The sequence below is a fragment of the Miniopterus schreibersii genome (assembly GCF_964146895.1).
Source record: "Miniopterus schreibersii genome assembly, chromosome: 6".
NCBI lineage: Eukaryota > Metazoa > Chordata > Mammalia > Chiroptera > Miniopteridae > Miniopterus > Miniopterus schreibersii.
In genome coordinates this window covers 72,977,164-72,998,910 of record NC_138107.1, presented here as the reverse complement: position 1 = coordinate 72,998,910, position 21,747 = coordinate 72,977,164, and the positions used below count along the sequence as shown (strand labels likewise).

Genomic DNA, 21,747 nt, shown 5'->3' with positions numbered 1-21,747 from the left:
AGAGCTACTGAACAGAATCACGGTAGCATTTCATTTATGATGGTTACAGCAACCAGCAGTTACCACTGCCTTACATATAACTTCCTTTAGCCTCACAATCACGTTTAAATTCTCACCTTCGCTATTCTTTTCTGGTGAACTACCCTTTTAGTACATTGCAGGCACTCTAGATGGGGAAATTCATAAAGAGAGGACTTGGGACTTGCCCAGAGCAAATTCTAATCTAAGTTTGAAAACAAGAGAAATACGAGCACACATATGCATTTATGAGTAAACATATAATTCCTGCTTGTGTAGATGCACATCACACACTTATGTGATACAATCAGAGATGTTAATGCTTGGGAGTAAAAAGGGCAGAAAATTAGATTTAGAGAGATTATTGCATAGAGAGGAAGTTTTGGGGTTGAGGAGTTTAAGGGATTGACCATGGCAGGCAGCAAGGCTGGGCATCAAGGGACTTCAAATTGGTTCCAAGGACATTGTGTAACCTCTGTGGGGCCTCAGTTTTCTCATCTAAAAAATAGGGTGATTCAACTATTTGATTATAAAGGCACTTTCCATTATAAAATGCAAAGATCTCTACTTCTCCACTTAAAATTTTTCAGTGGTTCTATAAAATTAAGATTTCTTGTCCATACGTAACCTTGTCCCATTCGTGTCTTTCTCTCTGTTTCCCAGTATTCTTTATGCCAAACTTCATACCAAGCTACCTTGACTAATCTCCAGTTCTCAATAATTTTTTGTGCTTTTCTGCCTTTGTACCTACTATATTCATGTTAATTCCTCACCAAGAGGGTCACCTTGTCACTTGTTTTTGAAACCTTAACCATCTTAAAGACATAGCTATAATGACCAGTCCACACAAAGCCTCCTTGATCACTCTAGAAAGGGGTGAGTTAACGCCCAGCCCACATGGAGTATCTATGCCACTTGGTTTGTACTGAGTATGTAGTTTTATCTAAATCATTACATTGTAAACTATATAGAAAATTATGTTTTCCTTATACAGTTTCTCATCCATTCTGTGGCACCTAGCCTTGAAAGAATTGTTTGCTTAAAGAAACACGGCAACCTGAAGACAGGAAGAAATATGACTTGGCAAAGACAGACTCTTCTGGGACTGTGCCAGGTCTTGAATCTGGGGAAGAGATGAGCATGGCTGGAATGGGAGACCTGGATGGAAGAACATTCAGAATATAAATCCTTCAGGACAGAGTGGTGTCGAGTGGTAAATTGCTTTGACTTGATGATTTGTGTATTATTTCTTGTGGTTCTGTGTAAAATGCTACAGGACTTGGGAAAGATGTTTTGTACATTAAAGGAAAAGTAGTCATCATCTCAAAATTCTCAATATCTACTAAATATGGTCAATAAACACCATACTGATGGTTAGAAATACATTAGTATCCTTACCCTAAATCCAATTCTAGCCACTATTGCTAGAGAATGATCTTTCTAAAATGTAAAATATATCATGTCACTTGCCAATAAAATTATTTGAAGCCTCTCATTATCCAGAAGATACACTCCTTACAAAGACAAATGAGGCACTTGGTAATCTGGCTCCAGCCTACCTTTCTAGTCTCAACTCTAGCCTTCCTCCTAATATGCTCCATATCCCATGACCGGGCATTCTCTAGAATTTTTTGAATTTTGTCCCACTGTTTCTTTTTCTTGCAGTGTCCTCCATCTCTTTTTCATATGGAGAAATGTAACTTACCTTGAAATGTACCTAAAAAATCACCTCCTCCCTGAAAACTCCTTTAACACCCCTCATACAGACAGAATTAACCACTTCCTTGTGTTTTAGCACAGGCTTTGTGTATGTACTTCTAGTATAACATGTCACTTACCTACCTCACTCTATCATCTATCATCTATCTATCTATCTATCTATCTATCTATCTATCTATCTATCTATCTATCTATCATCTATCTATCTATCTATCTATCTATCATCTATCTATCTATCTATCTATCTATCTATCTATCTATCTATCTATCATCTATCTATCTATCATCTATCTATCTATCTATCTATCTATCTATCTATCTATCTATCTATCTATCATCTATCTATCTATCTATCTATCTATCTATCTATCATCTATCTATCATCTATCTATCTATCTATCTATCTATCTATCTATCTATCTATCTATCTATCATCTATCTATCTATCTATCTATCTATCTATCTATCTATCTATTTATCATCTATCATCTATATCATCTATCGTCTATCTATCTAATCTATTCATCTACCTCAATTTTCTTGGTTTATGAATTTTTATTTTCTACAGAACCAGACAGTGTCTGGCACATGAAAATCACTAAATAAACTTAGTTGAATAAGCCGTCACAGTCCTTCCTCACTGTTCCCATAGGGCATTATTTCTATTGGATGTTAAAACATATGCCATTCTGCCTTAAAGTCAGTGAGCTGTTTATATATTTGTCTTTTCCAACAGCTCATGACCTCTTTCCTTCCGTTTTCCTCCCAGGTACAGAGCATAATGCTATGCATTGAGTAGACACTCAAAAGAATTACTCAATTGGTATTTCAAATTGTTTTGAAAGAGAAACCTAAAAATTTGAATTACATATTTATTTCCCTTTTTGAATATTTTGAAGAAGTAAATATAGGCCTCAATTTCTATTTCTAAGTTGGGAATAGATCCCTATTCAATTAATACATATTGTAGAGCAGAAGGTGCTAAATATTTTTATGTAACATTAAAACATCATTTCCCATTCTTTGACCTCCTAGAGTGTTTCTAATTAATTCTGGAGTGCTTGAGAGAATTAAAAATTTTTTTTTCAAAACAAAGTTTACGATCATTCAGTTTTGTCTATTCATATTCTACAGTGCAATTATCGCAAAATGAAACAACAGGGTGATAGGACTGAAGAGGGTAGAAACACTTTGTTTTAGAGTTCATAAATCTGGTGAATTCACAGTTCTTAATTTTATTGATCAATTTAACTGACGAGGAAACCTTTTCTTTAGTTCTCTAGAATTAGGGGCTGATCCAAGAAAAGCAGTGTGGAACTCAATGAATATTTAAGGAAGATAATGAAGGCAAAAAGACAGGTGTACCTAACCTTGGGGGGGTTATAGAGAGGACAGGGAGGGGGCGGCTGTTTCTCAGGATCGGCTGCCACGAAAGAGGCTATAATGGTTCCGGTGAAAACGCTAGGAGAAAATAATGATCCTGTTAACAATGCTGGCACCTTTACCTCTCCCAGTGTCTACCACCCCATCTCCCTCGGGGCCAGAGAAGAAGGGGAAAAGGAACTCTCAGATATTTCCAATTAGCACATTCGAGCAATGAAAATGTCTCAGGCCCGATCACAGTACCATGCACTGCATGAGGACGACAATTCCAATTTGTATTGGATATAAAACCCCCGCTTTCAATGTGGAACCTTCCCAGAAAGGTGTGACTTGTCCGCATCCTGTTTCACACAGTCATTCAGTTAAACTTTTCAGTGTCCGAGGCCTGAGATGGTTGCAGAAATTCATGCACATATTTAAAGGGACAGAGAAGTAATAGAAAGGGTAGAACACTTAGGCTCAGCATATACATAGGAATGTACCTAAAAGAAATATTATTGAGTATGCAATACTCAAGTACAGGGCCCAGCACCTCGTGGCTCAACCAGTGTGTAATGGAGGTAATGCTTTTTGAAATATAGCTATGTGCTTTTACTTTTGTACTGCCCTGTGTGTATCTTTCCCTTCGGCCCCACCAGAGGCATCCGTTGGGGTGATTAGCAATGCTCTAGCAAGAAGGGAAAGAGGGAGAGAGTTAATATTCATCATTTGATCTTTATAGTAAGAGGGTTTTTGTTTATTTGGTTTGTTTCTTGCTTTTTGTGTGTGAGTTCGCAATGGAACAATAAATATGAGAACTGGTCTTTGTGGAAAGATAAAGACACTCTCTACATTTTTTATTACATCCCATTAACATTGAGAGTTAGGCCTATAGATACGGTTTCTTGCTCCTTGCACACTGAGGCTCCCTTCTCCTTGGAAGAAGGATATGGCCCAGGGTAAGGCCATCTACTCCTGACACCTGGGGAGTTATGGGGAATACAGTCCAAGGCAGAACCCAGTGGCCCGGTGAACATGCCTTTGTTTCCCCACCTCAGGTTGACCCTGTGTTGCATGCAGTAGAAACATGTGTGGAGCCCAAGACACACATTTGCCCAGATACCACCTTGGAGAGAAGCAAGGGGAAGGAAAGTATCCAGAAGAAGCAATTTAATCTGGAAGAGACTGCCCACCACCTTGTTAATTAGCAGCTATAGATTATCTTATCCCCCATTAGGGTGGGCTCAAGAGGAAGGTTTGATTAGTTGAAGAAGAGAAACAGGCTTACATTGTATTGCACATTCGAATGTGGAAATGCGTGACTTATTACAAATCTTTTCAACAGTGACTGTTTGTCTTGATTTCTGCATGTGTTTCTGATTACACTTGCACTTGGCTCAGCTTCTGTGCAGAGCCTTCACCCCATTTCTGCCCCCTTGCTCTATGCTCGGCTCTCTACCTGTCCCTTTCTCTTTTCTTTCTGCACCACTTTCTTCAGCAAATTCTATCTACTTTTTTGAATGAATTTTTGTCACAGACCCTCTAAACGAATGTCTTTGCGTTTTCGTAAGTCCTCATCAAGTCTATAGGTTTATGTGGGATATTTGGGGGCCATCCAAAAAGAGATGGAGAAGGAAGCGAAAGAGAACGTGGACATTGCCTTTCATTCCAGAGGTCGGGGAGCCCTGAGGATTCAATGGGAAAGGTTCTAAATATTGTATTAGATGTGACTTACTACCTTTGGCTATTTAATTTTCCTTTTCAATACCTTTATTAAAGTTTACATTCATTCCCATTGTCTCTCATCTTGATTTTATTTTACAATTTTCCGGCTTTTTCACCTTTCAATTTCTACTACCAAGTACACGCAACTGCTACTCAATCTCTCTTGAATTTGTCCTTTGCTCTCTAGGGATTTTACTTTTCTGCATTATGCTTGGCCCTTGGACTCACTTTTAAGGCCATACACTTTCAAGGACTCACTTTTAAGCCCTGGCTTGTCTTTGGCATCTATGCCAGGTAATTGCACACGAGGCGGATTTTTAAGGTTTATCTTGTTCCTAATGATAAGAAGCGTGACCTTCAGGCCCTTCTTTAGCACTTCCTCTGCGCATGTACGAGAGAGCTGATGAAATGACAAAACGCTCAGGACAGGGGCTTGATTTATAATCTATAAAATATCATGTCATGTTTTTTTCTGTGAGAATTACTCTGAAGGAAGGCTATCTGATAATTTTGAAATCTGAAGAAATTGAAGACAAAAGTGTGAAAGTATAAAACTGATCTCATGGGGAGGTCTCTTAGCCTTTTAGAGATTGAAGTCAATTTTATAGAGAAATTTATGAAAAGGTAGAGAGAAATAAATAAAAAAAGAAAAAATAAGGTCTACACTGTGCATCATCTTGGCTGGGGCGTTACATTAAATCACAAGTACTGTGAGCTTTGCTTACTATTTTGATATAGTGCATGTGCCTACTATATACTACGAAGTGGACTGATAGTTAAAGAGTGAACATTATCAGGTGGTAGAAAGGAGCACACACTTTCAGCTGCTTCTATACGTTAAAAAAATAACTTGGAGCTCTTGGTCTTTTTACAATAACGCTTCTAATGTTTTCCTTTTAGAAATTAATCAGATGCGAAAGTCAATGCTTTGCTGTCCAGTTAAACCAGTCTTGTTAAAAAAAAAAAAAAGGAAAAAGAAACTGCTTCCAAGCAGAGAGCAAAGGACGTGGGAATAACATCCTCCATTCAGCTCTGTCCCCTCAAAAGCTCATTTGTAGGGCCGAGTAAACACACACCTTCCGCATTCTATTTTTGAAATTACGTTGAGAAATATACAGACTGTTATCTGTAAAAGAAGCAACCTCTGAAACTTCAGTTGATGTAAAATGTCTCAAGATGCATGAACAGAGCAATTATTTTAAAAGTATATAAAAGCAGGCGTAATTTGTATGCATTTTGCTCTAAAATTTTTTATTTATCAGTAAATCGCTACTTTTCCATGTGAAAAGCGAACTGTCTCATATTAGTTTAGCACATACTTTAGATATTTTTAATAGTTCTGAAAATCACTCTTGTGTAGTCTTTTATTTTAAAAGCTATAATGACTAATCCTGATCTTCTGGCAGAAAATGTTAAAAAATGATTCCATTAAAAGGAAGAACTAGGATTCTATTTCTTGAGTAATCTGTGCCTAGAAAAAAATGTTCATTCATGCATTTAATGGTCACTTGGAAGCTATTGTATTATTTTTGATAATTCCTCTTATCAAAATGTATTGAGTAGCTGACGTGTGAACGAATCTAGGGAGAACACGAAAAGAATAGAATGTTCTCCAGATTTTAAAAAAGCTGGAAATCTAGGCAGTGAGGAAGAACACGTGCATTAATTATACTAAAATAAAGTGATTTTCCAGTGAAATGAATACAAAGAAAGTTCTGTGAGCCCTCAGAAGAGACATGCTTTTCCTCAGTACTCTCAGGAAGGCTTTGCGCAGGAAGGGGCATATGAGGATCTTAAGGAAGAACAGAAGTTGGGCACACAGAAGAAAGTCAATTTAGGCACTGGGAACAATGAGTAGACAGCAAGTAGGAAGCTGTGGGATGCCTGTCCTGTCTGGCTGGGACATAAGAGATTAGAGGGCAGAAATGACAAATAAGATGGGAAAAGTGAGCTTTCCCATCCAGAGACTGGAGAGCTTTGAGTTCAGCATTAAAAAAAAAAATTAGATTTTTTTCTGCAGACCATGAAAATCATTGAAAGATTTTGAAAAAGGGCGAGACATATTCTGATTTTTCTTTTGATGTTATCGACCTGAATCACAAAAGAGAAAGAAGAGGGGTAGAGAGAGTACTATAGCTAGAGGCTATTTCAAAACGTGAGTTTTGACTAAGGGCCACATAACCCAATAGAAAGAAGGCACTAAGATGTTGAAAAATACCACCAATATCAATAATTATGATAGTTAACATTTACTGAGAAGAAAGCAGGGCTTAGGCTCTTTTCTAGGCACTTTTTGCATTATCTTATTTAATCCTTCCCTTTTGTGAAGGTGCTATTGCTATTCCCTTTTTACATAAGAGGAAACTGAGGCAGAGAGAGATGGAGTAATTTTCCCAGGTTCACACTGTTCAGTAAAAGAGAGGCAGGATTTAAAATTTTAAAAATCTCAACACTGCAACAACACTGTATTACTCTTAACCAGCCTTACGTACTTAGAGCCAACTGGAATTGGAGACCTGGAGAGAAGTTGTGAACCTGGGCTTCTGCAGGGGTGATGTCGTTTATGAAAACAAGCAAGTCAGGTGAAGGAACAGGTTTGGTTCAAGGTGAGATGAGGTCTTACAGTTTTGACTCAATTTTGCATTCGCATGGAAAGGATGGATTAAATCATCAATGGTTATTATCCAGTATAGCTACAGATTGAATGTAGGCTAACACCTATAAGAAGTAGTTTTAGAAAAAATGTTATGAATTAATGTCAAGTTATCTACTATTAAGACTAATTGATTCTTTGATCGTGGCAATTTGTCCTGCTTTGAATGAAATCGTTAATATCAATGTGTATTTGAAAGTGTTTGAATTTTTACAAGTGTTTTTTTATTTCACTAGTTTTATAGCCAGTACTTTCAGTTGACACAGAGGTTTAAACTAACAAGTGCTTGTTTTCACGCTGCAGTTGTAGATGGGATTCTGATTCACAAATTCATAATTGTCCTTCTCTCATTAAGCCTTTGATTCATCTCTGAATCCCTGGTATACATTAAGCATCCAATAAATGCTTTTTTAATTACAATGATCAGTGTGTTCAGTCTTCAACATATTTAATTTATATTATGCTTGATATTTGAGATATTTTAACATAGCACTTTGTCAATGTGAATTGTGGAGTGCTGGAATCAGAGAATTCTTTTGGAGATTTTCTCATCTGAAGTTGTTTGATTTTAAGGACTGAGCTATAATAAAGCTAATTTATATTTGTATACTCCTTGAAAGGCAGGACAAGTACAATGGCCACAGAGGAAAAAATTTAGTTTTTTGAGGGAGCTGTGTGTTTTTTATATTTTTCTGAAACCAAAGGATATTGAAATGGGAACAAGCTCAATAAATAAGTAAAATGTAATGCAAAATTTAGACCAAGGACACCAAAATGAAGGGTAAGTTCCATAGCTGCACAGTTTGCAGTTATTTGGTTGAATTCCGAAATCAAATTATTTATTCAGCTAAGAACAAGGCCTGCTAGGGGATGTCTTGTCTTACACAGATTGCTGACTAGACTCTCAATTAGAGTACTATTTGTACTCATGGCATTTGAGAAACCACGTATTTATTTCCCATTCTTTTTCCCTCTCCCAACTCTCCAACTTCTGGGCGGGCTTTCACCACCACGCACGAAAGCTTACTTTCTATGGATTTAGATGGGGGTCTTTCTCTGGGCCTTCCCAGCGCTTGAAGCTAGGATCTAAAATGAAAGCCCACAGCCTTGGCCGGGTAGCTCCGTTGGTTAGAGCATCGTCCCAATACACCAACGTGGCGGGTTCCATCCCGGGCAGGGCACATAAATAATCAACCAATGAATGCATGACTGAGTGGAACAACAAATCCATGTTTCTCTCTCCCCCCCCTTCCTCTCTCTAAGTTCAATAAAAAAATAAAAATAAAATATAAGTAAAATGAAAGCCTACAAAGTAAGTAGAAAAATGTAAAAGAGGTACAATCTTTCGATTATTTTTCATGGCAATGTTATTTTTCTGGTTTGAATCCCCATGTTTGCCCATCTACATATAATCGATAAAGCCATATCTTGGTTTAAATTTAAATCACTTAGAATTTGCCTTCATTATGTAAGTTTTGTGGACTAGATATGGGCAATGGAGATGCAAATCTGGTTGTGTCACAGTGTCAGTGTGTGACCCTGGACAAGTTAATTAGTCTCTCTGAACTAGCCCCTTGAGCTAGTGTTAACTAGATAGACCATCCTTAGGTGTCTTCACGAAGGGGAAATGATGTGACTATTAATAACATCCAGCAACTGGGGGCGAGTCAATGAACTGAACTGAAGCTCGACTTTGGCCACGCTGATCTAACCTCCAGAGCCCCTCTCCGTGGTGACAGCCTCAGCCCATGCCCAGCTCTGGGGGCACACCCAGATGCACACACCCTGCCAGGTAACGACGCGGAGCCTCTCTTCCTCCTGTCACCCCCATTTCTTCCTCCAGCCTTTTGCTTTGAATAGTCACCAACAGTCTCCAGTGAATGCCCATCTGATGGTGACAGGATGGGTCATAGGGGTCACGTCATCCTCTGTAACTTTCTTGCTCTCTTCAGGGGACACTGTTCCCGTCTGCCTCCATCACTCACAATTCAGTGTATTTCATCTTAAAATCCCTCACGGATACCTTTTTATGCATTTATTTCCCCATAAATCCTTTTGCTCTCCCCTTTTATTACTTAAGCAAATCTCAGAATACTTTTCTATTTCACTTGTGAGAAACATTCCAGTCTTGTCTAGAAATATGAGCAAAAATAACGATGCCCTTCACTAAGGAAAAGAAAAGCTGAAAACTTTAAGGTTAAATCCAACTTATTAAGAAACAGTGACATCTGTCTCTAAAGTCCTTTAGACTGTTGATTCTATTCAGAATTTCTACAATTTTGTGGTTTTAAAAAAACGTAAACCTATTTATCCATTGTGGACAACAGTCAAAATATACATAGACTGTCACAGGACTTAATTTTCCTGTTTTTGGTTCCTAACATGGCAAAAATATCATGTGCTATAAATGTAATAGGTTGAGTTCCCACAGGTAAAGAGGTAAAGAGAAGGGAATATATGACTGGGGGGAGGGTGAGGCGGGAGTGGAGATCAGGAAAGTCCCTCCAAGGCAAGGACGCTTGAGCTGCTGGAACTGGACTTTGTGGTTTGGACAGAACATGTTCAATTGCCCGAGTCAAAGAAAGACATCCCGGGCACAAGGCAGGGCTCACAGGCAGGCACCACTGGATTGTTTTGAGAAACAACAAGTTGTTAAGTATTGTTAAAGAAGAAATTGTTTGAGGGTTCTGAGGTAAGGGGGAGGGGGGGAGAGATTACCATTTGGTTTGATGTTTTTTTGAGGTGCTTTCTACCAAAAACCCCAGCCTAAGAACGAAAAACAGCTTCAACAATCACTTTCTAAAAATGGAAAGATGCCAGATTTTTGGAAGTATTTTACCAGCGTCCCTGCCTCCCCCGCGGGCAGGCCATTAGGATGAAGATGGCTCAGTTGAAGAGCCGCTGATGGGAGGAGAGCAGGCGGCAACAGGGACAGGTGAGAGAGGACGCGTGAGCCAAGCGACCTGACTTTGGGGGCTTCACCACATGGCGCCATGCTGCTAATATGGATGAGAAAGCTTTATGCTCACAGCAGAAAGTGTGAGCCTTGGGAGCGGGAAGGCAGGGGAAGAAGGAGAGGAGGCCAGCAGACACCCTGGGGGGTGTTGAAATGGGGCCTGCCTGGGAAGTGAAGTGGCCACTGAGAGATTCAATTAAAGTGAGGCAGTGGTCCAGGGCATGTTAACACTCAACTAGCTCAATTTTATAACATCCCCCAAAATGCACCTTTTAACTGATAAAGTTTCAGGAATTCTGTTTTCTCGCTGTAGTATTGGTTTTCTCAGGAATTAGAGAAATTCCTACTAACATATAACATAAGTAACAACAATATATACCTAGCCCCGCAGACATGTTAATACTCACTGATGAGACAGTTTTGTCAAAGGTGGAACTTGAATTATGCATCTTAATTATTGAATATACTGCAATAAACCAGGAGTGGTAAGAGCTTAGGTGTCACAGGAACTTTTGTGCCCAGGTGGGTTTTTCCATTTTTCTTGTACTACTCACATGAAATTTGGGATTCCTTTAGCATGACCTCATTTCTTCTAAGACCCATTTCTTTGGGCACTCATCTCCTAATTGCCACACAAGCCTCGGTCCTATTGGTTTTCTTCTCTTTCCTAAGTACTCATTGTTTACTAAAGACTAACACTGTTGTGTTTTTCTTCCTTTGAAATCTTTTTTCCCCCCAGAGCACTATTTTTTAGTAATATCCTTTTTGTATTTTTAGGCAACTTAAAACAATTTCTGTGTAAATGCTTCAAAACAAAATTAGTTGAGTTTTGAATTCCTAGTCTCTTCCCATGAGAAACAGAGAGGTAATTTTTGGTATATCTTTTCCACCTAGCCTCCATCTCTCACTACCCATATTATGTCAGGGCTAGCCAAGACTTCAAATGCATAAACACATGGCAGTGAACCACACTTTCCAAAAGTCTACCAACATATTCCCTGAGGAAGACGGCACCCGGCATACATTCTTAGTATATGACACTGTTAGAGCCCCTTGGGGTCCTCCACAGGGTTCCTGGGTGTCCTTGTGGTTGTACTGCCTACTGTCAGAAAGGCAGCAAAATTCTCCACAACTGTCCCAACACAGCACATTCTTATAACATGACAAAACCCCACTGAATCATTTCCACATTTGTGAGTGAGTTAATTTTCCCTGACATCAATGTGGGAATTTGTATTGCTGTCATCTGTCAAAAGGGGAAACTGAGGCAGGGAAGTTTACCAACTTTCCCGTGACCTAGAAAGCTTCCAGGCCAAACTCAGGCCTGGGATCATTCATGCAGGCTGCAGTTTCATAGATCAACACTGGAAACTCTATTTTACTTTGTAAAAAGCAACCCAGGAAGAATATTCTCTCGGAGATAACTCTGACTTGTCAATAAGAGATTGCAGAGGCAGTAATGGACATTAAAGAGCATCCAATTCCACCCCCTCCTTCTGGGGACTGAAACTCAGAAAATATCACTTGTTTAAGCCGTGGGGCAAGCAAGTGGCAAGCTGAGCCCACGACCCAGGTTTCTTGATTTTCAGGCTATTAACGCTCCTCCTACCACATCACTCTTAATTTTAAGATGCAATTCTATAACAGAGCAAACATTCATTAGTCACAGCCCTCGGACCCTCTGCTGCACAGCCCGTCTTCCTTCCTTTTCTCATTTTTATGGCTTGGGCTCTTCAAGAAAGGGGCCGAAAGGACTCCGATCTGGCCCTGCTCCCTTCACACCTCAGTCCGTTTACCTGGGAAGCTGTGGAGAGCATCTTCGTTCTCCAGAATGCCCCTCTGTCTGGTCGCCTGCAGCTCACTTTTGGATTTCCAAACCAGCTTGACCATCCTGATCATCTCCGGCAGGTCCCAGGGCAGCAGCCCCTGCCCGCAGCCCGGGGCGGAGGGCAGCGCGCCCTCGGGGGCCGTCCAGCCTGCGGCGCGCTCGGCCGCGGGGAAGCAGCGCTCCAGCACCGGCATCCCGCCCGGGCGCCCCGCGGGGGACGCAGGGCCGCGGCCGCCGGGGGGCAGGTTCTTCCCGGGCGCGGGAAGGAGAAGCCCCGGGAAGTCCGCGCCCGCCGCGGACAGGCAGGCCCCCTCCAGCGCGGCGCGGCCGCCGCGTCCCTCCAGCCCCTGCGCGGCCACTGCCGGCGACCGCGACTCACTCCCCGAGCTTTCTCGCCGGTGAGAACCGGCCCCGCGCGCCTTCCTTGGAGAGGGGGCGCATGTTCCCTCTCTCCCCGGCGCGGGCTTCGCGGCGCTTAATTAATCCCAGGCTACGGCTGGGGCTGAGCGACGGCCGGGGGGAAAGCCATCGAGGCTTTAGCATTTGCTTTTCCTCTTCTGATTTATTTGTTCCCAGTTCTCTTTGGGTGCTTGTCAAAGTTGGCCGAGTGGCCTGTTTAGCTCCTAAGGACTCCAGGCAAAGAAGTGGGTTGCCCTTTGCTGGCTTCTCGCAGGGGTCCCCCAGAGGCCAGCTATGGGGAGGTGTCAGGTAAGGAGTCACCCCTGCGGCGCAGGAAGCGTCAAAGCTTCCCGGCTCCTGCCCCGCGGGCCTCAAGAAAGCAGGGAAGCTGAGCCCCGCAGGGCCATCCGCAGCCGCCTCTCTCCGGAAGGGCTGCGGGGGCCGCCCGCCTGCCCCCGGCCTGCCCGGAGCGGGGTTTCCAGAAGGCTCCGGGATCGAGCCTCGGCCCCGCGGTTCACATGCCAGCCCCCTCCCCCTCCTCCCCCTTTGCTGTCATTCGGTTCTCAGCAAACCTAACTGGGTTTTGGCTTATTAGTCAAATCTGTTTGTAACCTCAGCTGCCCTCCGTTGGAAGGGAAATAACACTGAATCGCTCTCCAAAGCTAACTCCGAAAGAAGTGAATTAGGGAAGCATCAGGATGCTCCTGCGAACCTGCCCTGGGGTTGCCTAGTCCCAACGCGTAGTTTGGGATTGTTAAAAGCCCAATTCGTAGGAAAGTAATACTAATTTTAAAGGATATTTGTAGGAGGCATAAACGGCAGTGAAAAGAACAGGAAAGAAAGTATCGAAGGCTTGCTTTCCCGAGACAGAGCACTGTGGACTTAATATATGGGCCACTAACTGCTGTGCCCCATTGAGAGTGGTTCAGTTGAGGACAATCATGGGTCCCGCGCCTTGGGGCCCACAGCTCAAAGACAGAGGCAGTAACCTCGGGAATCAGAATCCATACAACAAAGGGGATGCCCCCTGTAGCTTGTGTGAAAAGCCCTGGACATAAACGAAAGTGGGGTGGTTATTGTATTTGGCATTTTTGCCAGCAAATTGGGTTGGTGGGAACAATTTGAACTTGAACATTCACGCAGATAGCTCCTGTTTTCTTGGAGGCCACTGCAACAATCCTGTCTTTCTCTGCATTGCAAAGTGCTTTATTTTGCTGATGTGCAATCTGTTGCTCCTGCTCTATATTTCTGTCCGGGCTGGTTTATCACACAATTATTCGATGTTTCTTTAGGGGAGGGAAGAGGAGACTTGGGGGAGAGGAGGGAGACCATTGTAGGGTGTGTTTTATTTCTACAGCCCTCATCTCATTTTTCAAAAGCTGAAACCAGCAAAGGCTACTGTAATTTTGTTGTTGTTATTAGTCCTCTAAACCCTTGGTTAATAAGTTTAGTTTTCCATACAGAATTAAGTGGCCTTTCTTTTTTCTGGATAGAAAAGTACGCTGTGGCAAACCTACTCTCTTCCTAATAGACCAAGAAGGGTCAACATCCTCTGAGGGTATAAAACGGCAATAAATGACATTGAAGGCACTACTGCTTATGAATTTATTTATTAAAATATTAACCAGACAGCTCATCCTATAACAACTATATATTCATACAACCCAATTAGGGAATATTCAGTGATCCATTTATGAGAAAGATGTGCCTTTTTAAATTTCCTTCTTTGTTAAGAGTTGAAAGGATTTAAGCATCTGTCTGACACTTCTAACACTTTTGACAACCCTTCCAGTTCTTATCTTTTCTTTCCATCAGAGTGAGGGCATTAAGCCTCTCTAGAATCCAGACTGTTTTATTTAATAGGCACATGTAGGCTGTTGTACTCTATTAGCATATTTCCTGAATAATGTCTTAAACTCACTCCTCAGTCACACACTTCCTTGACATAACAACTGAAGAGTTTCCTAAGTGTTTGACTATTTTTATTTTTGTTCAATTTTTTTGCAACAGTACTTAGCATCAGGATATCCTGACCCTCAGAACAAAGGGGTTAAGAACAAAGAAAACAGATATATGATATGTCCCATACACTAAAGTATTAAGCATACAACTCCATTACACATTTCTTCAAGAATGACATTTTTTAAAAACCCAAGGATATGTTTCCACTGTAGTTTCTATATTGCTTTACATATTTCCTTGCAAAAATATCTTAGAGAAGTTACACAATGTTGGATCATTGAACACGAATACTTCCTAGTGGATGAATTAGGGCCAAGCAAACACCACCTCGAATTTTCATTCCCAAGGAGGAAGCTACTTCATTTGAAGGTTTGAAAATTGAAAATGCTGCACAATTTAAAAAAATTTTCCCCAATATGGGATTCTCTTTATCCCAGGGTAGAAGTGCAAAAATACCACAAGAAAGGTCATTCTCATGGTATTTCTGGCTCACACAGAAACAGGAAGTACAGGAAATCTTGCGAGAAAGCTTGGCTCAGGAGATTTTTGGCTCAACTGCAGGCTCAGGAGATTGGGACAAACTGACAAAATGCTAGCCTTTGTTGGACTAAAATCAGTAAACCACACAAAGTCTCTAAAAGGTGATTTTGTTACATTTCATAGCTAGAATCGCAGAGGCTATGATCTCTTGTCTTTTAGGAAGTTACTTTAGAAGAGCAAGCCTGTAAACCTAGGATTTAAACCTTGCTTAGTGCGTATCATTCACCTGGAGATAGTATCTATCTGCAGCCAGAAGTGTGAACCACTGGGGCTGGGGAAAAGGGGCTGGGAGGAGGTTCTGTACCCAGATGGGTCAGGAAGCAAAGAGGACTCATCTATGTGGCAGGTAAAAATTCTTACAAATCTTAATAGCCACAATGAATGTGCTACAGATAGGAAGTTTTAAGACAGACTTTCAAAATAACCTCGTTTTCCCCCAGGCATTGTGAGTCAACCTAACATCCCATTAAGAGGAAAGAGATTAGTTCTGGTGTAAAATAAATAAATAAATGTAATGAGAACTAGTAAAGTCAAAACAGCTTGTTCCAGTGGACACCTAATTTTATCAAAAATACTTTGCTGTGTGTTTGTAGTTATCAAGGAAAGAATTGATAACCACAATACTAAAGTATATGGTCAAGAAAAAAAATAGTCAAAGACATACAGAAGTTCTTCGGAATAATGTCATTTAGTTCAATGTCATTTCCTTGTAATGGTGATGAGATTCCCTAAGATCTTAACTCTTGTTTATATCAATTAACCTATGGTAAAATTGGTTTTGTTACACCTAAGTTTGCATAAAGTTGCAGGACATACTGACATTAAGTGAGGACTTACTGTAATTGCTTTAGAACCTGGGTTATTTTGAAGAATTTCTAGTGTTCAGGGGGCTATGTAAAAATCATGTAGACTTATGGGTGTTCTAGTCACTAGGCAAATAAGCCCTTATCATATATGATTTAAAAATAAAATATTTACAATACTAAATATTTCTAACCATTCTAGAGAATGTACATTTAATAAATAAAAACTTAGAAACATATACTAATTTTAATTTCCTATTATTTTGAGTCTGTCAATAGATTCTTTCAAAACTTCATTTTTTTAAAAAAAATATATCTTTATTGATTTCAGAGAGAGGAAGGGAGAGGGAGAGAGAGAGATAGAAACATTAATGATGAGAGAGTCATTGATGGGCTGCCTGCAACCCAGGCACGTGCCCTGACTGGGAATCGAACCCTGATCACCTGGATCCTAGGTCGATGCTCAACCGCTGAGCCACGCCCGGCTGGGCAAAACTTCATTTTAATGAAAGTCTCTCACACATATTTTGGAAGCACTTTATACTCTTACTATTTCCCACCTCTTCTCTATCTTTAAAGAAAAATGTCAAACTATTGAGGGAATTTATTCATTTCATCCTGGCCTTTCCTCTCCATCATATGGATGTGTAAACACACACACACACACACACACACACACACACACACACACACACACACACACACAGGCACTCACACACACAGGCACTTAAGACCACTCCGGTTTCACAAAGGCAATGCAAATGAAATTCAAAACGAGCAAGAAAGGAAAAACAGGTCTTTCAACTTTGTTTAATGTAGTCTAAGTAGCAGAAGCTCAAACAATTTACACTGTCCTTCAGGAGAAATAGAAATGTAATAACTCGGCCTTAACTAATCTCAGGGAACAATACCAGCGGGTGGGAAAGGGACTCGTCCTCGCGCTGACCGTAGGAGGCGGCGCACGTTTGCACTGTCGCGGGGAAGGGCGGACAGAGGGCGGGCAGGGCGAGGGAAGCCGGGATGGGAGCAGGAGAGGGGCTGCCCGGCAGAGTCACCGTGTGATTTTAGGACAGGTGCCTGGACTATAACCAAGCATTCCCCGATTCTCTGCACATCCGCATGAGCAGCGAGGGCAGCCGCCGAGGGAGAACCTCCTGGGAGCCTGTGGGGCCTGCTCAGGCCCTGCGCCCTGCTGGGCCCCCCACCTACATTCTGGTTTGCATGGTGAAGTGGCAACTTCTTGTTTTACTTTTTTTGTACGTTAAAAGAGAGAGAGACCAGGGTTTTCGTTGGCAGGAGACCTCCGTCTTGGCTCTTACATATGTTAACAAGTGCCGAGCTCACCGTCCCTGACAGTTAACCCACAACAAACAAGTCCAATAAGAAAGGGGTTGAAACAAAATGGCTGGACACTGGATTTTCTCCACTTTGCTGCTCCTCCCTGATGATGAAAACCCATACATAAGAAAAAGACACTGTATGGTAAAACAAAACAAAACAAAACCAGCCAACCAGGCTGCCCGCCCTTCCCCACCCGCTGCTATTCCGTGTTACTGAGCTGATGCTTTGCTGTGTGATGACGGCATTCTCTGGCTAAAACTTTTCTTAGGCTTCAGAAGTTATTTCTGATTGTGAAAGATTGTAAGTGGTGTTCGAGTACACTTTTCATAATTTCATATTTGGGTGTGTCAACTTCTGAAAAAAATAGCTACCAAAATGAAATCTCCAAAGTAGCCCTCTGAAACTACTTATCTTAAGGTTATAAAAACTATGAACTCACCCCTCTGCTTTGCCTCAAACTTAGTGTCTTGGTTATTGCCATCACAGCATTTTGGGTATGATGGTAATAACCACCTTATCCATCACTCTGGGATCTTGTAAGAATAAAATAAAATTAAAATGTGAGTTATTTGTAAACTTGTAATGTGCTTTAAAATTTTTTAATTATTACTTTTAAGCTATAAGAAACCATAATCGATAACTTATTTAAACTCAAAATTTGGCTATACTTTCCTAGGATCTATTAGAAAGCTGAAAATTCAAATCCTTCCACCTTCCAAATAGGCCCCACTTTGGAAATTTGTGGTCCCCATGAGGACGCAGGAGTAGAAGAAACCAATGACAGGCGTACTGGAGAGTGAGAGCATATTGCAGAACGGCCCAATGGGAGAGAGAGGGAGGGCTCTGATGGGACAGAGATGGGGTAGGTAAGGCAGAAAAAAATAATTGAAGTGTGAATGACAATAGATACGTAAAGGACAAAGTATGTGCTGAAGGAGTGGCTCGACAGGGTAAGTATTTATTGTAACTGGGTTTTGGAGGTGTGGAAACAGCCCAGGAATTGTGTCTAGGGCGTAAGCCTGAATGATCTTTACCATGGTTATTTAGTGATTTGGTTAATACAGGACGGGTTCCCTTGACTGGGAATTTCAGTTTCAGTCCACAACCACTGATGGGCTATGTTTGATGTTCGTGAGCTGTACAGCTTGTGTCATATGCTGCGGGAGAGAACACATTTGTCTTCAGGCTTCCCGCTGGACTCATTTCCCTAGACAAACTTACATGGGCCTCAAAGTTTTTGCTTGGGGGTGATCTGTATTCCTCAAACATTCTTATAAATTTGAGTGCTACTAGGTGATTTTCATTTACTTGATGTGTTTTTAAAAGAAGTGTAGTGTGTAAAACCAATTATGATGTTTAGAAAGTGGCCTAAACGAAGTCTGAAATATGTTTCTACTTTTCTCTTTTGCAAGCGAGATGTATGAATTTTGGAAGCTCTCGAGAATTAGTCTGGGTGGGCTGAGAAGAACTCAGGATGCTGGAGGGGAGATTGTCCAGACATCCTCAGAAAGTGCTGGAAATGCCAAGTGGTTTTCCCTCTTAATATAATCAAAATAAACTGGACAACTAATATGATATAGAAAGATTATCAATGAAAACAACATAAAAGCGGGAAGATGGTAAGGAATGGAACCTTCTAACAACACCTGTCTTTTTCCTTGGCATTCATTTTGTTTATGTTTTAGGAGTTCAAAGTCAATTTGGAAGAAGGAAATTTCAACTGCTACATGTGTAGGGAGTATATCCTACCACCTCTTCAAAATATTCTTTATTTTCCCTTGTTTCTTTCACTTACTACTTTCTGGCGCTTACAGATTACATAAAATATCTATGCCTAAAGGTGTCTCTCAGATGCTATTCTGAGAGCAACACTTCTCAAATGTTAATGTGCATATAAATCCCCTGGAGATCCTATTACAAGGCAGAGTCTGGGCAGGTCTGAGTGGGGACCTGAGACTCTGCACTTCCATCAACCTCCCTGGGGATGACAAGGTTGCTGGTGGTGGTGGACCATCCTCTGAGGAGCAAAGCTAGAGAACTACTATGCAGCAGGTATTTTCTGCCTCTTCCATATTAGTTATTTATGAAAGAAAATGCAGCAAAAGTCTTAATCTTTATAGATACACATATTAGGACTCTTGAAAGCAATCAATACTGGCTCAGGTCAAATACTCTCAACTGTAAATAACCAGAACCACCATGTAAGAGCAAGGGCTGTGTCCAGGGACATTTATGATATTGAACCACTGTTGGCTTTTGAATTTTGTTCCATTCATTTCTTTCCCTTATGAATTAACTTGAAGATAAGGTTGAATTTCAAATAAAGGCCTCTGTGATGAGTAATATAGATGAGACGGAGTTTTAACTTCAAAACCAAATGGCTAGTTTTGAAAATCTTTTCTCACCAAATGTCAAACAAAATGTACCTAGACCAATTTTTCCATTCCTCCTTCTTTCCAGCATTTGTTGTGCTCCTTTTGCTATTTCCAGAATGACTGGAACACAGGCAAGTCTTTGATCTCCACCATCAGGAATACTCTCACTGAGATCTGCTCCTTCATTTGATTTATTAAAGTTCTATGTGAAGTGGTCTTTGGATGAAGCCTGGTAATCTTTCCCACTGTACTATTCCAGGCCCGAATGAATGGTGACCAGATGACTCCACAAAGCGAAGATGGAAAAGGAAGAATGTAGGCATTCATGATGCTTTAGCCAGCAGCCAATGGTGCTTGCTGCTGACTCAGAGATATTTATTGCAATGTCACCGCCTCAGGGAAACACAGCATAAAACACAGAAGATAAATTAAATAAACTCTTTATCAGGTACTGTCTGGGATTCATGCAGCTCCAGATAGAGTATTTGTGTGAAAGTGATGCCAGAAGCAAGAGGCACGTGAAATCAGCTGGAAGACGAGGGTAATCAAGAGCATGAGGCTGGAACATCACCACATTTATACGATTAAAAATTTGTACAGTTAAGTAAATAGGAACGCTTAGAGTAAACGGGAGCATCTGCTGGTAATTGAAAACACAGTTTGCGGGGTTTTGTTTTTTTCTGTTGTCTTTCTGGTTCTTTCTGAGGCTAAGTGCTTTGCTACGGTTACAGACACCTATATTTCCTGTCATCCTCGGGAGTAACTAAAAAAACATAGATGAGAAAGCTGGAAGCTCCTGGGTTAAAAACTAATATAGAGCATGGTTATCACTTTCGATAATCTTAGAGCCTGTTTCCTCTGTGACGGCAGGAGAATCAAGGGTGAAAAGTAAAGGCGAGGCCGTTTAATGGGTAGCGTAGGAACAACATACAACACTCTGTACAGTACGGCACAGGGGTTCCCACTGCAGTCCTCCCCGATTTTTTTGATGTGTAGTGTTTCTAGAAGAATCATAGCACCATCACCAAGGAAAGAAAGCCTACACACTAGAATATCTGACATTGATACTTGCATAAGACCTTCATCAAAAAGACTTTTAAAGAGTTTCTTTTTGCTAACTTTTGTTTCCATCCCATATTAAAGTTCTAACTAAATTTCGTTCCTTTTATTCCTTAAGTCAGCTAAAATGGTTGTTTATCTTTCTGCCTACAGGATCTGGTTAGTAACTGGTCCTGCTCTATTTTTTTTTTTTAATCTAGCCCTGAGTCTTCCTACTCTGTGTCCTCCATGACCTTCTTCCTAAACGCATTCTGCATCTGATGAGGCTCCTTGCATTGTCTGTTTTCTGATGTATCTTTGCTTTCAACATTAATGTTCTGTTTCCTATTTAAGTGAAGGTGAAATATATACCTACCTTTGACTTGCATATGTTTAGATATCTTGCTGCTCTTCTGTGTCAACTCCAGAACTACCTATAACTAGGCTTTTAAATGTTGTTATTACTTTCTTTTCTGTGTTCAGCTTGTGACTGGAGCTATTCTGGGTAGTGATGGAAGGTTATCAAAGTAGTTTCTATGTTATTTACACACATTTACAGCAGCAATCTGCTGTCTCTGACCTAAATTTTGGGGTCTGAAGAACCAGAGAATGTGGACATGGAATTGGTGAATGGAACCCATAAGATTTATTCAAGACACTGGACAGATATTTTGTTTTTGGAGCCATTTAGCAAGGCTGCTTACAATATCACAATGCCAGCTGCATCTGTGTTTTCTAAACAGCTTGGCCAGAAATGAAACACACACACACAGAAGAGTCTTCAGTGTTTCTTAGTGTTAAGTAAATAAGTTGGGTCACTATTTGCATGGGCGACAGGACATGTGGGAAATTCAAATCTGGCTCCCGGCTGATTTCTGTCCTGGGGAAGCAGATCAGAGACGCAGCTGAGGACAGCCACATTTCCAGGGGACCAGGCATCTCCTGTTTCCTGCCTCTGTGCCTTTCTTTGGTTTGATCTCCTCAAGGTAAATCTGGTTACCTAGTCATTTACGGTCAGTCTTTCTACT

At 41.0% G+C, this 21,747-nt stretch overlaps 1 protein-coding gene across 1 annotated transcript in view; it reads right to left on the bottom strand.

Annotated features, from left to right (window-relative positions):
- Positions 1-12,914, bottom strand: part of PDE7B (phosphodiesterase 7B) — a gene marked incomplete at its 3' end in the record, with an annotated part of 119,152 nt that extends 106,238 nt beyond the window's left edge. The window contains exon 1 of the mRNA XM_081141437.1: positions 12,230-12,914. Coding sequence (XP_080997563.1) covers positions 12,230-12,455 — 226 coding nt within the window. The 5' untranslated portion in view covers positions 12,456-12,914. The remainder of the gene's footprint in view (positions 1-12,229) is intronic.
- Positions 12,915-21,747: the final 8,833 nt, after the last annotated feature.